Here is a 20,566-nt window from a genome sequence, read left to right as displayed (position 1 = left end):
GACGGAACCATCGCCGGGGGGAAATGGGGATGTCCCCCCTCGTGGCCATGGGCTCGCCCTGCGGGCGGGGGCATCGGGAGCGCCCCCACCCTCACGGCCCCGGGATTGTCCCCGGGGGACACCAGGAGTCCCCCCAGCCCCCGGGAAACTCTCTGCTATCCCCGGGAACCCAGGCCAAGAGGCTCCGCGGTCCCGGGAGCCCCTCGACCCCCCTAACCACCAACCACAGACAGGAGCTCCCAAAAACATCACTTTATTGAAGCTTCGGAGGCCTCGCAACAGGAAAAACCCCCGGCACCGGCGCCGAGTCGCCACGGCGGCGCCCAGGCGGCACCAAGGGCCAGGGGGTGAAGCCCCCCAGGAACGCCGAGAAGGAGGAGGAGGAAGGTGCTTTCCCAGCTCGAACGGGCTGGGAGCTCCGGCAGAGCGGGGACCGCTCACTTTTCCGGCTTCTTGGGCAGCGGCCGTCGGAAGAGCAGGATGTGGGGTTCTGCGGGGGGAGAGGGGCGGTCAGGCCGGGCCCTCCGGGCGCTCCCCGCCCCCCCGCGGGGCTCACCTGGCTCGTGGATCATGTAGTGCACCCAGCCCTGGCTCTGCTGCACCCCCAGGTTCCGCCACTCCGACTCCGACAGCAGGTGGGTCTTGGGCACCAGCTTGGCGATGTCCTTGGGCAGCATCACGTGCCTGCGGCCCCCCCGCGACCTCCGGTGAACACTGGGGCGCCCCCGGGTCGCCACACCCCTGCACTCCCCAGGGACCCTGACCCGGTCACCCCCACAGCCTCTAATTCCCAGGATCAGGTTCCTCCCCTCGGGGAACCGTTAACGGGACCGACTCCGTGACCCGACACAGAGCCCTCAGCGGGCCTCCTCCGTTACCGCGATAACTCCCCTCTTGCTCCACAGGGCAGCCGCACCTCGCCCACCACCCCCCTTCCACCAGCGAGCCTTTAACGGCCTCTCCCCCCACCGTGCACCGTTACTGGGACATCCTCCCCTCACCCGTCCCCGCGGGGAACCGTAACCGAGCTCCCTCCCTCCTTACCAACCACCCGTTACCGGGTCCCCCCGCTCCCCGGGGAGGCCCTTCCCATACCGGTACTCGAACTCCTCGTCGTCGTACTTGTCGGAGTAGTAGATCTGTTTGTGCGCCATGACGGGCCCTCCACGCCCCCCCCCCCTCCCTCGCCCCCCCAGCGGCCGTTGGTTCCTCCCCCGCCCCTTTTCCTGGGGCGCTTTTCAAACGCCGCCGCCCCGCGCTCCCATTGGCCGGCACCGCCCAGCGGAGGGGCGGGGCGCGAGCCCATTGGCCCGTGCTTGCGCGGCACTTCCCGCGGGCCGGCGCGCGGCCCCGCGATTAGCTTGGGTAAGGTCACGTGGCCGACGGGGGCGCGGCGCGCGTGGGCCGGAAGTGAGTGGCGGCGGGGGCGCGCACAGGGTGGGGGGGCGCGCGCAGGAGCGGCACCGGCGGGGGAGCGGCGGCGCGAGACCCGCGCGAGGCCGATGGTGCCCGGTGAGCGTGCGCCGGCCGGGGCGGGGCGGGGCGGGGGTGGAGGGGTCCCCCCCGCGCAAGAGGCCCCGCGGCCCGAGGCCGCCACAGGCCTAGGGTCCCGCGGTGCCCGTTCGGGACTTGACTCCGCACCGCTCGCCGCCGCCGCCCTTCTACCGCCACCCTCCCGAGGTGCCGCCGCTCCCAGTGCCGCCCTTCCTTTCCCAGCCGCCTCGTGTTCCCGGCGCGGGGGAGCCGAGCCCGGGGCAGGCCCCGACCTTCCTGTACGAGGCCCGGCCGGGGCTGAAGGTGGCGGTGCCGAGGCCGGGCTGTGCCGCGCTCCCGGGACGGTCCCGGAGTGACCCACCCGGCGTGGCGGCTGCCGTGTGTGCCCGGGGCTCGGGCTTGCATCGTCCTGTGCCGTGCTGGTGCAGGACACGGCAGGGACGCGGCTCCAGGGGCGCTGCGGGACCTGAGGAGACCCCCGAGCCCTGGACCGGCAGGACCTCCGAGACGGGGGCAACGGCTGCGTTTGGAGGGTTCCCTGGCCGCCCTGCCTTCTGTGCCTCAGACCAAGGCAGGGGTGACTTCCCTGAGCAGACCGGGCTGTTGTGGGCAGGGGTGGCTGTCCCCCTTTGTAGGCCTTTGTCTGCTCCCCAGCGCTGTGTTGTGTCCATCTGTTGTAGGCTGTCCCTGCCTCTCCATTTGAAATCATTGGATGGGGCCACCCACACGGAGTAGACCCCAGACATGGGTTCTGAGGAAGCATCACCAGGGCCCTGCTCATCACGTTGGTGTGGCAGAAGCCTCTGGCCAAAGGGCAGCTCTTGGCAGTGCTTCCTGGGGCCGCCCTGGGCTCGGCCTGGGGCAGAGGGGCCAAAGATGCCATCCCTTCCCAGCCAAGTGAGGCAGGAGGACCCACCCTTTGGTGGGAGAATGCTGTGGATGGGCCACCTCAGGAGCTGCTCAGAGCAGTGTCCCCTCCCCAGGAGGGTTGCCAATGACCTTTGGCAAGGCTGAGCACCCTGGCTCAGGGCTCTGACACTCCTTCCCTGCCACCAGCCTCGGCCCCTGGTGTCCCAAGGGCCCAGTCACCACCTCTGCTCAGCAGTGAGGAATGTGACGTGGTGCTGCAGGGGTTGATCTCTACAGCCAGTGCCAGGCAGGGCCCTCTTATCTCACTATCTCCAGAGCAAATGGCTACAATGCCTGCCTGGGCTCCAGATAAGGGTGTGATTGCTACTGGGCTGTAAATCATTCTGCTGCCCTGAACTGCTTGGCTGTCCCAGCCTCAGCTGGGTGGTGGGGGTGGGAGCAGGAAGAGCAGCAGCTCCGGAGCTGCTGCTTTGCTTTCCTTGTTTTTCCCTCACAGACCTTGCTGCCTCTCCCAGCTCCCCCCTTGTAGCCTCTTTCCAGGAGTCCCTCTTTTGCTGCTCTGCTGGGAGGAAGGGGCACAGCCCTCTGTGTGTCATTCTGCATCAGGAATGGAGGGAGGGACAGCTCTGCCCCCCTGGGCTGCCTCTGCTCTCCCTCCTTGCGTGTGGCTTTCAGGCGCTGGTTTTTGGGCTGGGCAGGGATCGGCTCCAACACTTGTCTCAGGTCATGGAGTGACTCTCGGCCCCTGACACTGTTTGCCAGTGTGGGTAAGGCCTCAGCAGAGCCAGGCTTAGCCTTGTGCTCCTGCCCTGCTGCATCCCAGCTCTGTCTTCCCTCTGATGGGAAGCAGGTAGCTTCCCTGGCTCTCTCGTCCCGTGTACCAGCAGCGTGTTGTCACAGCTGCCACGGCCCCATCCGACTGCAGTCAGCATGGAGGAGCAGGGTCTGTCTCCTGGTGCCAAGGCCCCTGCATTGGCAGGCTGGGGCAGGGCTGGCTAACTCCCTGTTTGTCCCTGAACCGCAGGTCGGAGTGCCAGACGAGAGGGGCTGTGCGTCTCTGCTCCCTGCCTGGGGCCTGCCCTGCCCTCTGCCAGCGATGGAGTACGTGGTAAGGACTTTGGTGGAGGACTAGGTGGCTTTGGTGGTGGATCCTGCCTGCCCTCTCTCCCTGCTGGGAGGGCCCCAGCCTCCTCCCCAGGTCTCCACTGGCCGTCTCCCAACCCCTCCTCAGAGCGAAGGAGAGGTTAGATGTAGTGTGCTGCAGCTGTGATTTTGGTGGGAAAAAAATCAGCTGTTGGCTGGATTTGAGAGTTTTCCTTTGCTTCCTCCCTGCCTTGGAGGCTTGAGTTTGGCTGTGGTTGGACAGAGGGGGGTCTCCTGCCCAGGGGTGAGGTTTGTACGTGCGGCCGCCTGTTCCTTGCTGCGATTTCTTGCCAAACCATTGGCATGTTCCAGGTGTCTGACTCAGCTCCCAGTTTGTGTTTCCTGGGAGGATGTTGGTAGTGGGGCCCTGAGCGTGCCCTCTCTGCTTCTTTTCCTTGCCCTTGGCTGGAAGTCCCAGTCCCAGGTGCCTGAAAGTAGCCCGTGTCCTTCTGTTTCTCACAGCCCAATGTCTTTTTGTGGTGGCAGGGCACACGGAGCAGCTTCCTTGGGGACAGTTGTTCCAGCTGCTCTGCCGGAGGGGCAGGAACTCCTGCTGCCTGCCTGGCAAGGGATGGGGCTTGGGGCTGCCTGCTCGGGCAGGGGTAGGTTTTCTGTATCTCCACGCGCCTCCAGGTTTGCCTTCTGCACTGGGAGCCCACTAGGAGGGAGGGCTCTGATGCCCCGGGGCAGGCTCGGGGGCTGAGGGACTGTGGTGGCAGCACTTCTGGTCTCCAAGGGCTGGGAGCAGCAATGCACCTTGTCACATCACCACAGGTGATGTGGGCAGGCTGGCCTCAAAGGTCCTGAGAAAATCAGGAATTACTCCAGCTTATAAAAGCAGAGGTGTGTCTGAGGAGGGGCTGTGGCTGTAGGGCTCATCAACCCTTTGCTGCCTGGCAGGGATGGTGGCTCCAGGCCCTGAGGTGGTAGGAAGGGGGCAAGGAGACACTCCTGCCCCCAGGCAGTTCCCTTCTGCTCTTAATCCTGGCAGGCCCTGGAGTAGTGTCAGGCCCTGTGGAGCTGCTGTGCTGGGTGACCCCAGCCCCATACCCACTAGTGGCCAGCCCCTTGTGGGCAAACCCTGCTGCCCCTGCAGCCATTTGACACCACCCAGCTGGGCTCCCCTGGCACCGGGGCTGTGCTGGCCCCTCACTGGGCGGGTGGCTTCCTGGCTCCCTGGCCCCAGGCTTCCGGCTTTTCTTTAGAGCAGTGGCGCTGCTGGCCACCGGAAGGTCACGGCGCCGGCCAGGGGCCCCTGGTGGGGATGAGCACTGTGTGGGACGGCCGGCATGGGCTCCCTGTGCCCGCGGGACCCCCAGGCTGAGGTGGGGGCTGGCATTTGCAGAGTTGGTGTTCGTGGCCCAGGAATGCTGCTGTGACAGACCCACTGTCACGAGCCATAGGCCCTTGCATCATGCAGGAGGCAATTTCCAGCTGTATCCTGGCTTTTTCCTTTCCCTATCCCTGTGGCAGTGTGCCAGGCTTTGGGAAGTGGGGCAGAGCAGCTGCTGGTGCTGAGCAGTGCTGGGCGAGGGCTCCAAAGCCAGGAGAGCCCTTCCCTTGGCCTGGATTTACCCGGTTTTAGTTTGGTGGCCGTTTTACAGAGCACGTAGTGGTTGGGAAGGCTCTGGCCAGTGGTGTGTCAGGGGTTGGTTCTGCCTGAAATCGCTACCTCATCCCACAGGTGGTGGAGGGAGAAGAGCTCTTATTCCTCGGTGGGGCCAAGGCTGTAGAGGACAGCACGGCCAGGCTGACCCAAGTTCCTGCTGCACAGGAGTACCCCAAAGATGGGGGAACAGGGAAGACCTGCCCTTGAGCCCTCTGATCCACAGGTGGGAGCCCTGCCTGGCTCCCCGTGGCTGAAGGGGCCAATTTTTGCCCCTCGGCATGCTCCTGCTAGCTCCGCCTGTGACCTTGATTTTTCTGCTCCAGATAGGCGCTGGGTCCCCACCCCTCACCGGGAGCCCCTCCTGCCCTGCGCTGTGCCCCAGCCCCAGCGCAGCCCCCGCCGCGGGCACAGCCTGCCCTGCTGCCCGTGAGTCAGCACAGCCCTTCCAATCAGCCGCAGCCCTCTCTTCTCCTCTCCCGGGAGGAGCCGCCGGGATGTGGGAATAAGCAGCAGCAGCAATGAGCTGCAGCCTCTCCCTCCAGCTCCCCACCACGGCTGGGGGTCCGTGCTGAGACGCTGCCTCGCCCGGGGCGCAGCCCACCTGTATTCTGCACCTGGCCGGCCCTCTAGGCGAGATCCGTGCTCTCTCAGGACTGGATGTCCCCAGCATTCCAGGCAGCTGCAAGCACTGGTGTCCTCTCAGCATCGCTGCTCCCCCCTGGCAGAGCCCGGCGAGCCAACAGCGGCTGCTCGCCGCCGGCACGTGGGTTTGCGTGGCGCTGGCCGCCACAGAAGGACCTTTTTCTTCCCTCCTGGATGGTGCTCGGAGCGGGGCTGGGCTGGGCTTGGATGTACTCTGTGGCAGCCTTGTCTCCAGGCTTTAAATATTCATGCTTTTGATTTCCTCTTAGCGGGCCGGCAAGCGGGTAGCTGAGGGGCCAGAGTGAGCGGCTGGGGCAGAGGGCGGCTGTGCCGAACCGAGCAGGGCAGAGGGAGCTGGATCCGGCCCCTGCATGAAGACAATGGGATTTGCTGCCGGCCTGGTGCTGGAGTGGCAAGGGGCTTGAGGACCTGCAGGCTGGGGACAGAGCATTCTGAACTCCCCTTCCCGTGCCAGCGGCTCCCCGGGGGCATTGCTGCGGCCCCGTTTCCTCCCTGCTGCGGCGCGTTGCTCTTGGTCTGAGCAGATCCGCTCATCCTCGCTGACGCCGATCGCGATCGATAGGCTGTGCCTGCGCCAGGCAGCCCCTGGTCCCGCTGCCCAGCGCCCCGGGCCCTGCTCTCCCTGCCAGCCATGCCGGGCTGGTGTGGACTTGGCGTGGAGCTCAGCCGAGGCTTCTGCTTGGGGGCAGCTTCCCGGGGGCTGCAGGCACTCAGACTCTCCGTGGGGCCCCTGTGAGGTCCAGCTGACTGCCTCCACCCCGCTGCCACTCTGGACAGGGCGGCCCTGGCCCTTCTCACCTCTCCGCCATGGATCTCCTGCAAAAGAGCAAATACAGCCACCTGCGAAATGAGTCTGTTTCCTCTCTGGAGGAGGCCGTGGGGGGCCCAGAGGACCCGTCCTCCCCTGTGGAGTCCCTTGCAAGCACGCAGTCTCTGCCTGGCTCCCTGTCTTCCTCCTCCTCCCTTGGTGCCGCGGCGCCTCTTGGGGAGCTCTTACCTGAGTCAGAGGACAGCCCTACCACCCTCTGCTCCTTCTTCCCCAAAATGGCCAATCTGAAGCTCTCCAATCCTGCCAACCTGCTCAGCTTGCGGGGCTCTTCAGCTGGCAGCATCCCAGGGGAACCCGGGACCCCTGGGTTGCTGGCATCAGTGCCAGGGGGTGCTGCCAGCTCCAGCTCAGCAAGGCCTGTCACTGTCTGTTCCCAGGATATGAACAAGCTGAGCTGTGGGAAGAAGACGCGTGTGGAAGGCGGCCAGCTGGGGGGTGACGAATGGACCCGCCACGGCAGCTTTGTCAATAAACCCACCCGTGGCTGGCTGCACCCTGATGACAAGGTCATGGGCCCCGGGGTCTCCTACCATGTCCGGGTGAGTGCCGGGGACTGGGTCAGAGTGGGAAGGGTCACCACGGGGATTTGGGGACCTCCTGGCATGCTCCTTGGGGGGGGGGGGGGAGGGCAGTGGGATGGGGGCAAGTGGGCAGTGTGATTCCCAAGGAGGTCACCACTGCGGAGCTGGGGTGCTTGGGGCCCCAGCCCCCTCCCTGGCAGCATGGGGGGTGAACCCCATGGCCGGCCAAACTCACCTTGCTCTCTTGCCCAGTACATGGGCTGTGTGGAAGTGCTCCAGTCCATGAGGGCTCTGGATTTCAACACCAGGACACAGGTCACCAGGTGAGCTCTGCCTCTCCCCAGGGGCTGCTGCTTTTGGGGAGGGGTGAGGGGGGTTATCTGAGTCCCACGCAAGCCCCTGGTGGCATGTGGGGCTTTCAGTGGGGGCCAGGCTGCTGCAGCCCATCAAACACTAACACCAGTGCAGTTTCCCCAGCTGGCGCTGCCAGGGGGTCTTCCACTTTGTCACCCTGTCACTCCTGTGCTGGTTCCTGTGTCCTCAGTCCCATGGTTGGGGGGTCTTTGGGGGGCCAAGCAGTGGGGGACTGACATCTCTCTGTGCTCCCTGCAGGGAGGCCATTGGGTTGGTGTGTGAGGCTGTGCCCAGTGCCAAGGGAGCCGTGAGGAGGAGGAAGGTGAGGCCAGGCTGGGGAGGTGCTGGGGGAATGTGCATGGTTGGCTGGGCGTGGGGCAGAGGATCAGATTCCAGCCTGGCTGGCTGTGCTGTCAGCCCAGGGCTCTGATCTCCCACTGTGGCTTGGGCCAGGGCCAGCGGTGAGGATGAGGTGCCCGTCTCTGCTGTAGGGGTAGTGGGATGTGCCCTGTTCACGTGCCTGCTGGGCTGTGTGTGGCCTGAGGAGCCCCTTCCCACTTTGCCCTTTGCCCCCAGCCCTGTGGCCGCTCCCTGAACTCCATCCTGGGCAAGAGCAACCTGAAGTTTGCTGGCATGCCCATCACCCTGACCATCTCCACCAGCAGCCTCAACCTCATGGCCTCAGACTGCAAGCAGGTGAGAGCAGGGAGGGGTGGAGGCTGGGCTGGTTTTGGACTAGCAGGAATCCTCGTGTCCTCCACCCCAGGTCTAGCAGGGGATGTCCAAAGGAATCTCTGGGTAGGCTGTGTGACTTGCTGAGTGCCCACCTCCCTTCAGGCCCCAGGGCTGAAGAGGTGGGAGAAATATCCCACGTCCTTTGTGAGATCTCTTCTGGAGACTGTGAGACCCACGTTCTCCTGCCTGAGGCCAGGTCTCCTGGTTTTGACCCTGCTCTCAGTGGCCCTAGTGATGTCCCAGTCCTTTTCCTGGAGGCCTGTGGCTCATAACCAGGGTTTCAGAGGCTTGTGAGCCCCCATGGCAGGCCAGCCCTGGGGGGAGCAGGACATGCCAGCCATGGCTGGGTGCCCAGGAGCTCCTGGCTGTGTCCAATGACCTCTCCACCTTGCAGATCATTGCCAACCACCACATGCAGTCCATATCCTTCGCATCTGGGGGAGACCCGGTGAGTATGCAGAGTCTCCATCCCTACTCCCTGCTAGGGACTGGTGCCTCTCCTGCCCTTTCTTGAGGTTTTGGGCCCTGTGCTCCCTGGCAGCCCTTTCTCACTGCTGGTGTCTCACCCACAGGACACAGCCGAGTATGTCGCATATGTTGCCAAAGACCCCGTCAATCAGAGAGGTGAGGGTCCTCAATGCCAGAGCCCCATTTTGGGGGTGTTTAGGCCCAGCTCAGTGCAGGGGGAGGTGCTCGGTGACCCTTAAGGAAGCTCTGGGGTGTACGGGGCAGGCTCAGGGGTGAAGAACCTCACTGCTGGAGTTCTGCAATCCCATCCCACCATCTTCTGCCTAGCCTGCCATATCCTGGAGTGTCCTGAGGGCTTGGCGCAGGACGTGATCAGCACCATCGGTCAGGCCTTCGAGCTGCGCTTCAAGCAGTACCTGAAGAACCCCCCAAAGCTGGTGACCCCTCACGACAGGTCAGGGCAGGGTTGTGTGAGAAGGATAAAGGTGGGAGGGTGTCTGAGATCGGTTTTGGAGAGGGAATGCAGCCCTGGCTGCTGTCGTGGACTTATCTGTGCTGTGCCTTCCCAGGATGGCAGGGTTTGATGGCTCTGCCTGGGATGAAGAAGAGGAGGAACCAACCCCGGATCACCAGTACTACAATGACTTCCCTGGCAAGGAGCCTCCCATTGGGGGGGTTGTGGACATGCGGCTGCGGGATGGGGCCGCTCAGACCCCGAATCACTTGGGGGCCACGCTGGTGAGGCTCTGGGCACGTCCTCCTTGGAAAGCTCCATCTTACAAGGGAGATGCAGGGACCCTGACTGGGCTATTGGTTCTGCTTGGGGTTATCCCACCATGAGAGTCATGGGATATGTCTCCCCAGTGTTTCTGGCAGCCTGGGGTGTGGGGAGTGGGAAGTGGAGGGAGCAAGAAGGGAAGTGGGGGCTCACCACTGCCTCTCCCTGCAGCCTGTGGGCCAGTCCAGTGGGGAGCATGACCCCCAGAAGCAGCACACTCCTGCCCAAGGTAACGTGACAGGTGTACCTGGTCCCAGTCTTCTTCCCTGGGCCCTGAGCTGAGGGCTGAGGTGGGCTGGAAACCTACTGACCCCAGTGCTCTTGGTTAGCAGGGAGAGAGAAATACCCAGCTCCAGCGGGCACATCTGGCCGCGTGGACCTGTTTGATGACCCATCCTATGTCAACGTGCAGAACGTGGACAAGACACGCCAGGCCCCAGCCACGGGCACCACAACCACAGCCAATGGCAGCACACAGAGGGACCTCTTCGACATGAGTGAGTGGGATGACAGCTGTGGCCAGGGCAGGGGGGTGGGTGGCTGCGGGCTTGATCATGGTCCGTCCCCCTGCTCCTCTGTCCCTTCAGAGCCCTTTGAAGATGCCCTGCGTGTACCCCCGTCCGTGCCCATGGGGCTGCCCCCTGCCCAGGTGGTGGCCTCCATGGAGGAGCAGCTGAGAAGAGAGCCCTGGTACCACGGGAAGATGAACCGCAAAGAGGCCGAGAAGCTGCTGAAGGTGAACGGAGACTTCCTGGTGCGGGAGAGCACCACCACCCCGGGCCAGTACGTGTTGACTGGCCTGCAGGGTGGGCAGCCCAAGCATCTGCTGCTTGTCGATCCTGAGGGAGTGGTGAGTGCATGTTGGGGCCCGGGATGGAGCTCGGGACAGCTGGGGGGCATTAAAAGACACCAGGGCATTGGGGTTTTGCACCACTCATCAGGGGACAATTCTCAGCTGGCTTGGGGGATGGAGAGGGCCTGGTGGAGCGTGGGGGTGATATGCAATCTGTGCCATGGAGGGCGGTGGCTTTAGCCCCGCCGTGGGCTCCGACAGCCTCCTGAGAACCCCTTTCCTGGTGCCCCAGGTGCGGACAAAGGACCATCGCTTCGAGAGCGTCAGCCACCTCATCAGCTACCACATGGACAATCACCTGCCCATCATCTCAGCTGGCAGTGAGATGTGCCTGCAGCAGCCGGTGGAGAGGAGACTGTGAGCGCCCGGTGGGCCCCGTGCGCAGCCCCCCCAGTGCACAGCCCTCTGGCCCTGTTCCCTGCCCCGGGGAGCCCTCAGACTCTGCTGGGTGCTCTGCCCAGGACTGAGCATGGACTTCGCTGAGGACAGGGCCTGTCTCCCTTCACCCTGTGAGACTGGTGGCCATGGGGGGCTCAGGCTGTGAGCGCCTGTGGGATGGGGACTGCTATTGCACAGCCCCTGCCCCTCCACAGCCCCTTTGCACAGCAGCTCAGCTCCCACCAAAACCCAGCCCTGCTGCTGTGCCATGGCCACTCTGGTGCTCTCCAGCACGGGCTTGGGTCTGGCAGGTCTGAGCCCCCCTGAGCTGGAGGCAGCCTGGCCTTGTCTCTGGCCCCTGGGCCAAGGAAGGGGGCCCATGGGGGGCTCGACTCCCCCAAGCACGAGGCCCAGCTGGCCCCACAGCGACTGTACCGGATCACTTTACGTGTTAACTCTGTGCCTTGACCCCGCAGGTCCCACACACTTATGCAAGGGCAGGGGCTGGGGACAGAGTCCCCCCCACTCCCCCCCGCACCCATCCCCCCTCCGTGCCGTGCTCATGCTCCAGGACTTGTGCCACGACATCCCCTCCCTGCACGGGCGGCTCTGGCAGCCTCGGAGGGGTGGCGGGAGGACCCCCCTGCATGCACAGCCTAACTCCCCTCCAAGCCAAAGCACGGCCCTGCCCTCCTTGCAGTCCGGGGCCCCCTGGCCCCACTATACCAAAGGAACTGGTGGTTGTATATTAAAGTTGGTTTTTCTCTAGGCCCTGGCTGGTGTGAGCTGGGGGAGGGGATCACCGTGGGCGGGGGGTCCCCCACGGGCTCTACAGAGGGTCCTTTCGCCTTTTCCTCCCCCTCCGGCCCTTGTAAATGGTTCGGATCGTGTGTTTCCCTCCCCTCCCCCTTCGCGCTTCTCTTGGTTTGGTCCGAGCGGGGATGGGGGGGAGGGGCGGGGTACGCGGTTGATTGACGCGTCTCGCGCGCCCTGTGATTGGCTCCGCGCCTTCGGCCCCGCTCTCCACGAACGGTGATTGGTCCCGCTCGCTCTGCCCCGCCCCCCGGGGGCCGCGATTGGTCCCGCGCGGGCCCCGGTCACGGGCCCGGTTCCGGTTCCGGCGGGGCCATGGCGGCGGCGGCGCGCGCGCCCTGAGGGGCCATGGCGGCCCCGCACGCAGAGAAGTTGGAGGGAGCCGTCCCGGCCCCGCCGCCCCCGCCAGGGCCCCCGCACCCCGCGGGCAGCGCCGCCGCCGGTGGGCCCGGCCGCAAGCAGGGGAAGGCAGGTGAGTGCCGGGGCCGGGAGGGGAGGAAGGGAGGGGCCCCCCCCAGCCGCCGCTGACGCGGCCCCGCTTATCCCCGCAGGGCTGCAGATGAAGAGCCCCGAGAAGAAGCGCCGCAAGTCTAACACGCAGGTAAGGGCCGGGCCCGGGGATCCCGGGCAGGAGTCCCCAGCAAAACCCTGACCGCCGCCTTCTCCCCGCAGGGCCCCGCCTACTCGCACCTCTCGGAGTTCGCACCGCCGCCCACCCCCATGGTGGACCACCTGGTGGCCTCCAACCCCTTCGAGGATGACTTCGGAGCCCCCAAGGTGGGGGCGGCGCCCGCCCCGTTCCTGGGCAGCCCCGTCCCGTTCGGCGGGTTCCGCGTGCAGGGCGGGGGGATGTCGCCGCAGGTGCCCCCCGGCTACGGCGGGGGGCCGCAACCCTTGCGGAGGCAGCCCCCGCCCTTCGCCCCCGGGCAGATGGGCCCGGCCTTCAGCATGGCCCCCCAGAACCCCAACTACGTGCAGAGCGGGGGCCTAGGCTTCGCCGGGCAGCCCTTCAGCCAACCCCTCGGACAGAACTTCAGCCCCCCCATGGGGCAGCTCATGCAGGGCCCCGTCGCGGGCTTCGGGCCCATGATCTCCCCCACCATGGGGCAGCCCCCGCGGGGTGGGGGGGACATGGGCCCCGGGCCGGCCCTTAACCCCCCCGGAGGGGGCCCGGCGGTGGCTCAGCGCTTCAGCCAGCCCGGCAACCTCTTTGGACAGTCGCCTCTGCAGCGCCCCGGGCAGAACATGCCCCCCCTGCCACCCACCGCCAGCCCCTTCCCCGGGGCCGACCCCACCTTCCCCGCAGGCGGCGAGGAGGGAGGCGGCAAGAATCCCCCGCCCAGCACCTTCGCCCCGGAGCAGCACTCGGGCTCTCCCGCCGCCGTCAACGGGGCACAGCCCGGCTTTGCCCCCGGCAGCGCCACCCGTGGCACCGGCACCCCCGACACCAACAGCCTCCCGCTGCCGCCCCCCGGGAAGGCCCCTGGAGCCACCTCCAGCCACCAGCCACCCCCGGGGCTTGTGTACCCATGCGGAGCCTGCCGCAATGAGGTCAACGATGACCAGGACGCCATCCTGTGCGAGGCCTCCTGCCAGAAGTGGTTCCACCGAGAGTGCACGGGCATGACAGAGAACGCCTATGGGCTGCTCACCACTGAGGCTTCGGCCGTCTGGGCCTGCGACTTCTGCCTCAAGACCAAGGAGATCCAGTCTGTCTACATCCGGGAGGGCATGGGACAGCTGGTGGCCGCCAACGACGGCTGAGCTGCCCTCCTGACACTGTGTACAGCTCCTCACGCCAACTTAGGACCAAACCCCCGTTTTTTGTAGCTGTCACCCCCTCCCCCTGCCAGCTGTGGCTGCTCCCCTGGGCACTATCAGCCACTGGGAGCCACCAGGGGAGAGTGCCCAGGGGACCCGGGATGGATCTGGCTGTGCCATTGCCAGCCCTTTGGTGTGGGGAGGGCTCTGGCCCTGGTGCACCGGCCCTGGGAGGGCTGAGGCTTCCCAGTGCCCCTCAGCACTGCCCAGTTTGGTCAGTGCCCTCTCAAGGGGCTCCTCCCGCGGATGTGCCGCAGTCCCGGTGCCCCGTGTGCATTCACGGGGCAGTCCCGGTGCTTCCTGCTCCTTTGCCCACCCGCAGTGATCCTGGTACCTGCTCGCCCTCTCCCCCCGCCCCCCCAGGTTCTCTCCGCTATAGCCAATCGTTAAATGGAAATTTTTGTACCGTCGCTATAAAACTGTGAAACGCGCGTGTCGCTGTCTGTCCGAGGGGAGTGTCCGGGGGAGGGGGTCGGTGTCCTTCCGGTACCGGGAGGGTTCAGGGGGGTCGGTGTCTGTCTGGTACCGGGGGTGTTCGGGGGTGTCTATGTCTGTCCGGTACCGGGGGTGTTCGGGGGTGTCTATGTCTGTCCGGTACCGTCGGGGTTCAGGGGAGTCGGTGTCTGTCCGAGGGGGGGGGCGGTGGGGATATTGCCCGGTCCCGGCGGGGCCGCGCGCCCGTCCCGCCCCCCGCGTGCTCCATTGGCCGCTCCCGTCACGTGTGCGCCCCGTTCCCAGGGGGCGGTGGCGGCCCCGGGGAAAGTTCCCGGCGGGACGCGGCGGGCGCAGGTATCGGGGCCGGGGGGCGCGGGCGAGACCGGCCCGGCCGGGGCCGCGTGGGGCGAAGCGGAGGGGGGATGTCACCGGCAGCGCCGTCACCCCCACCCCCGGGCCGCTTCTGGGTTCCGAGAGGCTGGGGCGGACGGGGAGGGGCGGGGGCTGCTCGAGATCCCCCTCCCGGTGCCGCTGCTTTGCTTTGGGGTGGTGGGATCTCGAGCGGGGCCCCCGGTGTCCCCACGCCGGGCCCCGCGTTCCCCCGTGTCCCCACGCCGGGCCCCGCGTCCCTCATGTCCCCACGCCGGGCCCCGCGTCCCCTGTGCACCTGCCGGGCGGCGTCACCGACTAAAAATACCCCGCGGCGGCCGCTGGGGTCGGGGGGGTGGCGCGGCGGGGCCCGTGCTCCGGGATGGCTCCCTGAAAGCTCCGGAGGGTCCCCGGCCACAGGCATCGCCTGGGGGACTGGCTTGCACCAGGACCGCGGCTCTCCCGGTCACATCCGGGGGGTACTGAGAGCAGCCGGGTCACGTCCCGCTGTCCATCTGTGTCCTTGCAGGTGGCTCCGGGCTGTCCTCATGACGGAGAAATCGGACTCCCGAGACTCAGAGAGCAGCTGGGTGCTGGCAGGCAGCGAGGTGAGGGCTGGGGACTCCCAGGGCCGACCCCGCTGCTAGGGATCTCCAGGGCAACGTCCCTGGCAGCCCCATGCCTGGGGACGCCTGGGGCAGCGCCCTAGGGCTGGGAATCCCGGGGCAGACCCTCGGGGCTGGAGACCCCAGGGCAGCCCCGGATGCTTGGGATCCCCTGGGACAGCACCCCACCTGTGACAGCCTGGACTGTCACAGCCTGCCCAGGGCTGTGGGCAGAGTGGGGCACACAGAAGTTGCGGCTGAAGGTGTCACCCTGCGTCTCCCCCTTCCCCCAGGGTCTGCCCATCGACACAGTGGGTCCAGAGCAGGATTCCCACAGGACTGAGGATGAGGAACTGCAGGAGGAGGAGGAGGATGAAGGCACCCAGGACACAGCCACAGGCAGGCAGACACCATGGGGATGGGGCAGGCCTGGTGGCACCCCCTGTGCCACCGTCTCACCCCCATGCTCTATCTCTCCCCAGCAGTGACCACCAATGGTGCCACCACCTTCCCTGGCCAGACCCTGCCCCCCGAGGTCAGCAGGCGGAGTGTGAGCCAGGACAGGGGGCCTGGGGGGCTGCTCCCCCCACGGGGACACCCCACACACCAGCACCTGTGCCTGCAGGACCCAGAGGAGTGCACGGAGCCCGGGGCATGGGCAGTGCCTGCCCCAGATGGCTCCACTGAGCCCAGTGTGACTGAGGGTGATGAGCAGGAGGAGCCTGATGCTGAGGCTGAGCCACAGTCCTGCCCTGGCATCCCTAGAGCGGGTCAGGACCTCGCAGGGCAGTGCTCAGAGGCAGACCCTCCCTGGAGGTCTCCCCATCCCCCATCAGGGCCACAGACAGAGGATGGGAGCTGCACCAGCAGTGACAATGACACAGAGGGGCTGCGGCGGCGGCAGGGCCACAAGCCCCGTCCTGGACCCCCTACTGCCACGCGCGCCCCGCACCGGAGGACACTGGACACTGGTGACGAGGATGGGCTCAGCATGAGCAAGTACCTGCTGGGCATCTTGGCACTGGTGGCTGTGGGGGTGCTGATCATCACTGGTGAGTGGGGATCCTGGTGGCTGAGGCCCACTGAGGGACAGTGTGGGGTCCAGACATCCCCCTCGTTGTCCCCTTCTCTCCCCAGGTGGCATCTACGACCCAGTGGATGGTGAGTATGTGGGACTGTCCTACCTGGGCAGGGGGACATCCCACAGCAGCCTGGACACTTGGACCCACATCCTCCTCCACAGGCCCTGTGGAAAGCGTGGGGAGCTGGGACTTGGCTGCTGGAGAGCAGGAGTCACTGCTGTCCACTGACAGCAATGTAAGGAGGGGTCCTGAGCAGGACTGAGTCAGGGCAGGGGACGTCCCAAGCGCCCCCAGGCCTCCCAAACTTCCTGTCCCCCAGGACTCACAGCAGAAGCCGCCTCTGCCAGATGCTGGGGACCCCCAGAGCATGCAGTCCATGAGCCAACTCCTGGACAAGCTGGCCAAGGAAAACCAGGAGATCCGGCTCATGCAGGCGGAGCTGCAGGTGGGTGCCTGGCGTCCTGGTGTTGTGTCCCGGTGCTGCTCTGCTGCTCCCACCTCTCTCACAGTCCCCTTCCTCTGCCCCAGACGCACAAGGATGAGCTGCGGGCGCTGCTGCAGAGGAGCGAGGGCCAGGCAGCTGCAGCGGGGGCGCAGCAGCAGGGCCTGGCCAAGGAGAACGCGCGGCTGCGTGCAGCACTGGAGCGGGAGGTCAGTGCGCTGCAGGACGCCCGGGCTGAGCTGCAGCGCCTGCAGGCCACGGGGACACCGAGCAGCCCCAGGGGGCCAGCAGCAGAGCGGCCCCATGCCACAGGTGTCCCAGCGCATGGCAAGGCCACAGCACGATGGCACAGTGAGCTGGATGTGCTGCGGCGGGAGCTGGCGGACACCCTGGAGCGTGTGCGGGGCTCTGGGGATCTCCAGGGGCTTGTGGAGGAACTGAGTGCCCTGGAGCAGCGCCTGGGCCAGGTGCTAGAGGCGGAGGGGGCCGGGTCCTTCCCCACACCCTGCAAGAAGCCATTCAAGGTGGAGAAGGAGAGCAAGTGGCACAAGCAGCACAGCGCCAGGGGGGCCCCGCATGAGCAGGAGAGAAGGAAGCATGGCAAACCCCAGGGGCACAGGAAGGACCCCCGACACCCCCGGGAACACAAGCCAGGCAAAGGCTGGGGGAAGCCATCTCACAGCCACCCCCAGCAAGGCTCCCGTGAGCTGCCCCTGCTCAAGCGGTACCGGGCACCGCAGGGCTGCTCAGGGGTGGCCGACTGCGCCCGCAAGGAGGGTCAGGAAGTGCTGGGGGCTGTGCTGGAGCCAGTGCAGAAGGCGCAGTTCCTGCGGCTGCTGGAGAGCTTCATGGGGCGCCTGGGCTTGGGGGGGCACTTTGGGGGGCTGGTAGCACGGCTGGACGGGGTCTTTGGGGCTGACGGGGTCTTTGCCCACGACCGCCTGCGGTTTGTTGACTTCGTGGATGATGTGGAAGAGCTGCTGGAGGAGGTGGCGTGGCAGGAGGGGGGTGACAAGAAAGCGGCCGATGGCTTCGAGGAGTACATGCTGCGGCACTACAGCGGGTGAGCTGGGGCAGGTGGTGCCAGGGGTCCTGGGGGATTTCCCCCCTTGGCACCCCATCCCACCTCCCCTTCTCTTGCAGCACCTCCGGGAAAGAGTGGGGCCGGAGAGCCCCGCAGCACCACGGCATGGGGGGGTAGAGCCAGGGGACAGCACTGTACTGTGCCAGGGTGGCTCCTCACCACAAGCCTTCAGCCACGCAAGGGGCCCCCCATGGGCTGTTTTTGGGGGGCTGGGAGCTACTGTTGCACCCTGTAGGGCCGAGTAGGGCCAGGTCCCTGACCAAATGCACCGTGTGATGCTTGACTGCCACCATGAATAAAGTCACCACTGGGCAGAGCTGTGTGGGTGTGGGGAAAAAGGGGGTGGTGTGGGGGGGAGGGAAAGGGAGGGTGCTGAGGGAAGAGGGTCCTGGGGAAAGGGGGATTTAGAAGAGGAATAGGGAGAGTCAGGAGGAAAGGAGAGAGCAGAGGGGAACGGGGTGCTGCGGGGCAAAGAAGGGGTGCTGGGAGGGAAGAGAGGAGTGCGGGGGGGAAGAAGTGGTGTGGGGGGAAGAGGGAGTGCAGATGGAAAGACGGGGCAGAGGGGAATAGGCGGTGTTGGAGCAGAAGGGGGTTGCCGGGGGAGAAGAGAGGGTGTTGGGGGGAGCTGGGAAAATGGGGGATGCTGGGAGGAAAGAGGGAGCGTTGAGGGGAACAAGGTACTGGGGAAAGGGGGGTTCAGAGGAGAATGGGGTGTGCGAGGAGGAAATGGGGAAAGGGAGGGCACAGGGAGCAGAGAGGTGCTGAGGGTACGGGATGCTCTGAGGGGCGGGGCAGAGCTCGCCGTGTCGCAGGGGGGTTTGCGGGGCCCCCTCGGTGCGGTGCCGGCCCCGCCCGGCAGGGGGGGCCGTGGGACGGGCGGAGTCACCGGGCCGGGGCGGGACCGGAGCGGGGCCGGGGGCGGGACTGGAGCGGGCGCGGGGCGGGTCCGAGCGCCGATGGCGGCGCCACGCGTGGTGCTGCTGCTGAGCGGGAAGAGGAAATCGGGGAAGGATTTCGTGGCCGAGGAACTGCGGAGCCGGTACCGGGCGGGGCCGGGGGCGGGGGTGTGGGCCGGAGAGGCCCCGAGGGCGAGTCCGGTACCGGAGGGGTGGGTCCGGTACGGGGGGATGGAGAGATCGGGACTCGGCCGAGCGGAGCCGGTGCCAGTGCCGGTCCCGCTGACCCCTCTCCCGCAGGCTGGGCCCCGACGTCTGCACCATCCTGCGCCTCTCCGGGCCCCTCAAGGAGCAGTACGCCAAGGTACCGCGGCCGTGCCACACCCCGAGCCACGTCACATCGCGCTGAGCTGTGCCAGGACACTCCTTGCCGTGCTTTGCCGTCCAACACCATGACATGCAGTGCCACACTGTGCCGAGCTGTGCCATGCTGCACCACACTGTGCCCCTCCCCACCATGCCGTGCCATGCCATGCCATGCCACACTGATCTGTGCCAGGGCACATGCTGTGCCGTGCCTTGCCGTGCCTTGCCATGTGCGTGCCACACCACACTGTGCCGAGCTGTGCTGTGCCCTGCCATGCCATGCCGTGCCATGCTGTGCTATCCCATGCTCATGCCATACCACACTGTGCTGTACTGAGCTGTGCTGACCCATGACATATCTCACCTGCCCTTGCTGTGCCATGCTATGTCATGCTGTGCTCCATTGCCCGGCCCATGTGCACTGACCCTCCTCTCCCTGCAGGAACATGGCCTCAACTTCCAGCGGCTCCTGGATGCCAGTGCCTACAAGGAGACGTTCCGACAGGACATGATCCACTGGGGCGAGGAGAAACGCCGTGCCGACCCTGGCTTCTTCTGCCGGGCAGCGGTGGAGGGGGCGGTGCACCCGGTGTGGGTGAGCTGTTGGGGGGCACGAGGGGTGCCAGGGGGGCACAGGGTGGGCGCTGAGGGAGCCCCCGCACAGGTGGTGAGTGACACACGGCGCCTCTCGGATGTGGAGTGGTTCCGGGACGTCTATGGGGACGTGGTGCAGACCGTGCGGGTGGTGGCTACCGAGGAGACGAGGAAGAGGAGGAACTGGGTCTTCGTCACTGGTGAGCAAGTGAGGGGCAGCTTCGCCGAACACAGCACCAAAAACAGGGGTTGACCCACAGGCACGGGTCTGCTGCCTCCACTGCCACTCCTTGGCAGTGGGAGCCAGAGGTTTTGGATCCAGCCCCCCAGCTCTGGGGGGGTGAGGCCACAGTGGGGGGGACAGACGGACAGATTGTGACTGTCCTCGGGGCCTCCCCGAGCTCTGCTGCTGCCAGGGGTGGACGATGCTGAGTCTGAGTGTGGCCTGGACCAGGGAGTAGCCTTCGACTGGGTGATCACCAACGACGGGGATGAACTGGCCTTGGGCGAGCAGCTGGAGACACTGCTGCAGGCGCTCCACAGAAGCCTATAGCCCCATGTCCCTCCACTGAGGCTTGGGGACCACATCCCCCCTCCTCAGCCCCCCAGCATCCCCCCCTCCACCTTTTGCCAGCACTTCCTGTTCTGGAATAAAGCTCCGATATGGAGAACCACTGCCACGCTGGGGCCGTGTCTCATTTCTGAAGGAGGGACACACAGGTGGTGTCCCCTCACCCCTGCCATGAATTCACCAGTTTTTGAGGGCAGAGGTGCATTTTAATCACTTCTGCCTGGGCAAGGGGGTCACCAGCTGGATGCTTCGTGGTGTCTTTTAATAAGGTTTCCAGCAGCCAATTCCCTACAGATTATCTCTGCTTCCCAAGCTCCTACCCTGATATCCACTCCTCTCCTGCAACAGCTGGGCACAGCCGGGGGGGTGTTCCTGGGTGGGCTGTGGGGTTGTAGAGGGGGATTAGGGCCCTATATAGCTGGATATAGCTTCATATTCCATACTCTGGATCTACCATCAGCCTGACCCCCACCTTGGGGACATGCTGGGGCACAGACACACACACACACACACACACACACACACGCACACAGACCCCTGCCATCCATGGCGTGACCTACCCTCAGGATGGAAGCACACACTCCAGCTGCTGCCTGTAATCTCCAGCCTCTGTAAGGGGATTAGGGGGGTTCATACAAGGGGAGGGGGGATGCCCATGGGGGAACCCAGTGGGTAAAACTGGTGAGGGGTCGTTTGGGACTTGTGCATCAGGGCACACCAGTCCTGGCACCCGGTGCAACCCCATGCACTACAAGTCCCGAACGACCCCGCAGAAATGCAGGAACCGGGGGTG

The 20,566-nt window shown here is 65.9% G+C and overlaps 4 protein-coding genes across 15 annotated transcripts; 3 read left to right on the top strand and 1 right to left on the bottom strand.

Moving 5' to 3' along the window:
• Window positions 1-237: 237 nt before the first annotated feature.
• On the bottom strand, window positions 238-1,463 carry CKS1B (CDC28 protein kinase regulatory subunit 1B). 3 transcript variants are annotated; one of them, XM_064638592.1, is made up of 3 exons: window positions 1,045-1,463; window positions 557-684; window positions 238-490 (listed from the first exon to the last, which is right to left on the bottom strand). In XM_064638592.1, the coding sequence occupies exons 1-3, from the start codon at window positions 1,152-1,154 to the stop codon at window positions 438-440; spliced, it is 291 nt and encodes a 96-aa protein (XP_064494662.1). In that variant the 5' UTR covers window positions 1,155-1,463; the 3' UTR covers window positions 238-437. The 3 variants fall into 3 exon arrangements, with proteins under 3 accessions (XP_064494662.1, XP_064494663.1, XP_064494661.1); XM_064638593.1 differs by having other exon boundaries at window positions 1,096-1,463; XM_064638591.1 differs by having other exon boundaries at window positions 238-684; window positions 1,096-1,463.
• SHC1 (SHC adaptor protein 1) lies at window positions 1,407-11,463 on the top strand. Of its 7 annotated transcripts, none has more exons than XM_064638566.1 (14): window positions 1,495-1,512; window positions 3,389-3,472; window positions 6,986-7,147; window positions 7,382-7,452; window positions 7,742-7,805; window positions 8,060-8,179; window positions 8,613-8,666; window positions 8,791-8,842; window positions 9,014-9,140; window positions 9,256-9,436; window positions 9,636-9,693; window positions 9,797-9,961; window positions 10,052-10,314; window positions 10,550-11,463. In XM_064638566.1, the coding sequence occupies exons 2-14, from the start codon at window positions 3,461-3,463 to the stop codon at window positions 10,676-10,678; spliced, it is 1,458 nt and encodes a 485-aa protein (XP_064494636.1). In that variant the 5' UTR covers window positions 1,495-1,512; window positions 3,389-3,460; the 3' UTR covers window positions 10,679-11,463. The 7 variants fall into 7 exon arrangements, with proteins under 7 accessions (XP_064494642.1, XP_064494636.1, XP_064494635.1 ...); XM_064638565.1 differs by having other exon boundaries at window positions 9,794-9,961; XM_064638568.1 differs by having other exon boundaries at window positions 1,496-1,512; window positions 9,256-9,424.
• Window positions 11,464-11,798: 335 nt separating this feature from the next.
• Window positions 11,799-13,760, top strand: PYGO2 (pygopus family PHD finger 2). The gene is made up of 3 exons (XM_064638587.1): window positions 11,799-11,980; window positions 12,060-12,109; window positions 12,181-13,760. The coding sequence occupies exons 1-3, from the start codon at window positions 11,857-11,859 to the stop codon at window positions 13,270-13,272; spliced, it is 1,266 nt and encodes a 421-aa protein (XP_064494657.1). The 5' UTR covers window positions 11,799-11,856; the 3' UTR covers window positions 13,273-13,760.
• On the top strand, window positions 12,251-19,882 carry LOC135404039 (phosphomevalonate kinase-like). 4 transcript variants are annotated; one of them, XM_064638558.1, is made up of 13 exons: window positions 13,862-14,118; window positions 14,663-14,741; window positions 15,032-15,137; window positions 15,221-15,273; window positions 15,364-15,790; window positions 15,876-15,899; window positions 15,982-16,055; window positions 16,140-16,265; window positions 16,349-17,325; window positions 18,543-18,606; window positions 19,051-19,203; window positions 19,273-19,402; window positions 19,604-19,882. In XM_064638558.1, the coding sequence occupies exons 1-13, from the start codon at window positions 13,877-13,879 to the stop codon at window positions 19,753-19,755; spliced, it is 2,607 nt and encodes an 868-aa protein (XP_064494628.1). In that variant the 5' UTR covers window positions 13,862-13,876; the 3' UTR covers window positions 19,756-19,882. The 4 variants fall into 4 exon arrangements, with proteins under 4 accessions (XP_064494629.1, XP_064494628.1, XP_064494630.1 ...); XM_064638559.1 differs by lacking the exon at window positions 13,862-14,118 and adding an exon at window positions 12,251-12,285 and having other exon boundaries at window positions 15,221-15,790; window positions 19,619-19,882; XM_064638560.1 differs by lacking the exons at window positions 18,543-18,606; window positions 19,051-19,203; window positions 19,273-19,402; window positions 19,604-19,882 and adding an exon at window positions 17,406-17,660 and having other exon boundaries at window positions 15,221-15,790.
• Window positions 19,883-20,566: the final 684 nt, after the last annotated feature.

This window comes from Pseudopipra pipra, chromosome 29, assembly GCF_036250125.1.
Source record: "Pseudopipra pipra isolate bDixPip1 chromosome 29, bDixPip1.hap1, whole genome shotgun sequence".
Classification (NCBI taxonomy): domain Eukaryota; kingdom Metazoa; phylum Chordata; class Aves; order Passeriformes; family Pipridae; genus Pseudopipra; species Pseudopipra pipra.
The sequence above is the reverse complement of the archived record's forward strand: the minus strand, read 5'-3'. Positions and strand labels throughout refer to the sequence as shown.

Coding starts and splice junctions, on each gene's coding strand:
- LOC135404039 (XM_064638558.1), top strand. CDS start 13,877: ATGTCTGTCCGGTACCGGGGGTGTTCGGGGGTGTCTATGTCTGTCCGG. Junction 15,791..15,875: donor GGGGGTGCTGATCATCACTG/GTGAGTGGGGAT, acceptor TTCTCTCCCCAG/GTGGCATCTACGACCCAGTG. Junction 15,900..15,981: donor CATCTACGACCCAGTGGATG/GTGAGTATGTGG, acceptor CCTCCTCCACAG/GCCCTGTGGAAAGCGTGGGG.
- PYGO2 (XM_064638587.1), top strand. CDS start 11,857: ATGGCGGCCCCGCACGCAGAGAAGTTGGAGGGAGCCGTCCCGGCCCCG. Junction 11,981..12,059: donor CCGCAAGCAGGGGAAGGCAG/GTGAGTGCCGGG, acceptor TTATCCCCGCAG/GGCTGCAGATGAAGAGCCCC. Junction 12,110..12,180: donor GCCGCAAGTCTAACACGCAG/GTAAGGGCCGGG, acceptor TTCTCCCCGCAG/GGCCCCGCCTACTCGCACCT.
- SHC1 (XM_064638569.1), top strand. CDS start 6,587: ATGGATCTCCTGCAAAAGAGCAAATACAGCCACCTGCGAAATGAGTCT. Junction 8,843..9,013: donor AGACCCCGTCAATCAGAGAG/GTGAGGGTCCTC, acceptor TCTTCTGCCTAG/CCTGCCATATCCTGGAGTGT. Junction 9,425..9,635: donor ATCACTTGGGGGCCACGCTG/GTGAGGCTCTGG, acceptor CTCTCCCTGCAG/CCTGTGGGCCAGTCCAGTGG.
- CKS1B (XM_064638591.1), bottom strand. CDS start 1,154: ATGGCGCACAAACAGATCTACTACTCCGACAAGTACGACGACGAGGAG. Junction 685..1,095: donor GACGAGGAGTTCGAGTACCG/GTATGGGAAGGG, acceptor GGGGGGCCGCAG/GCACGTGATGCTGCCCAAGG.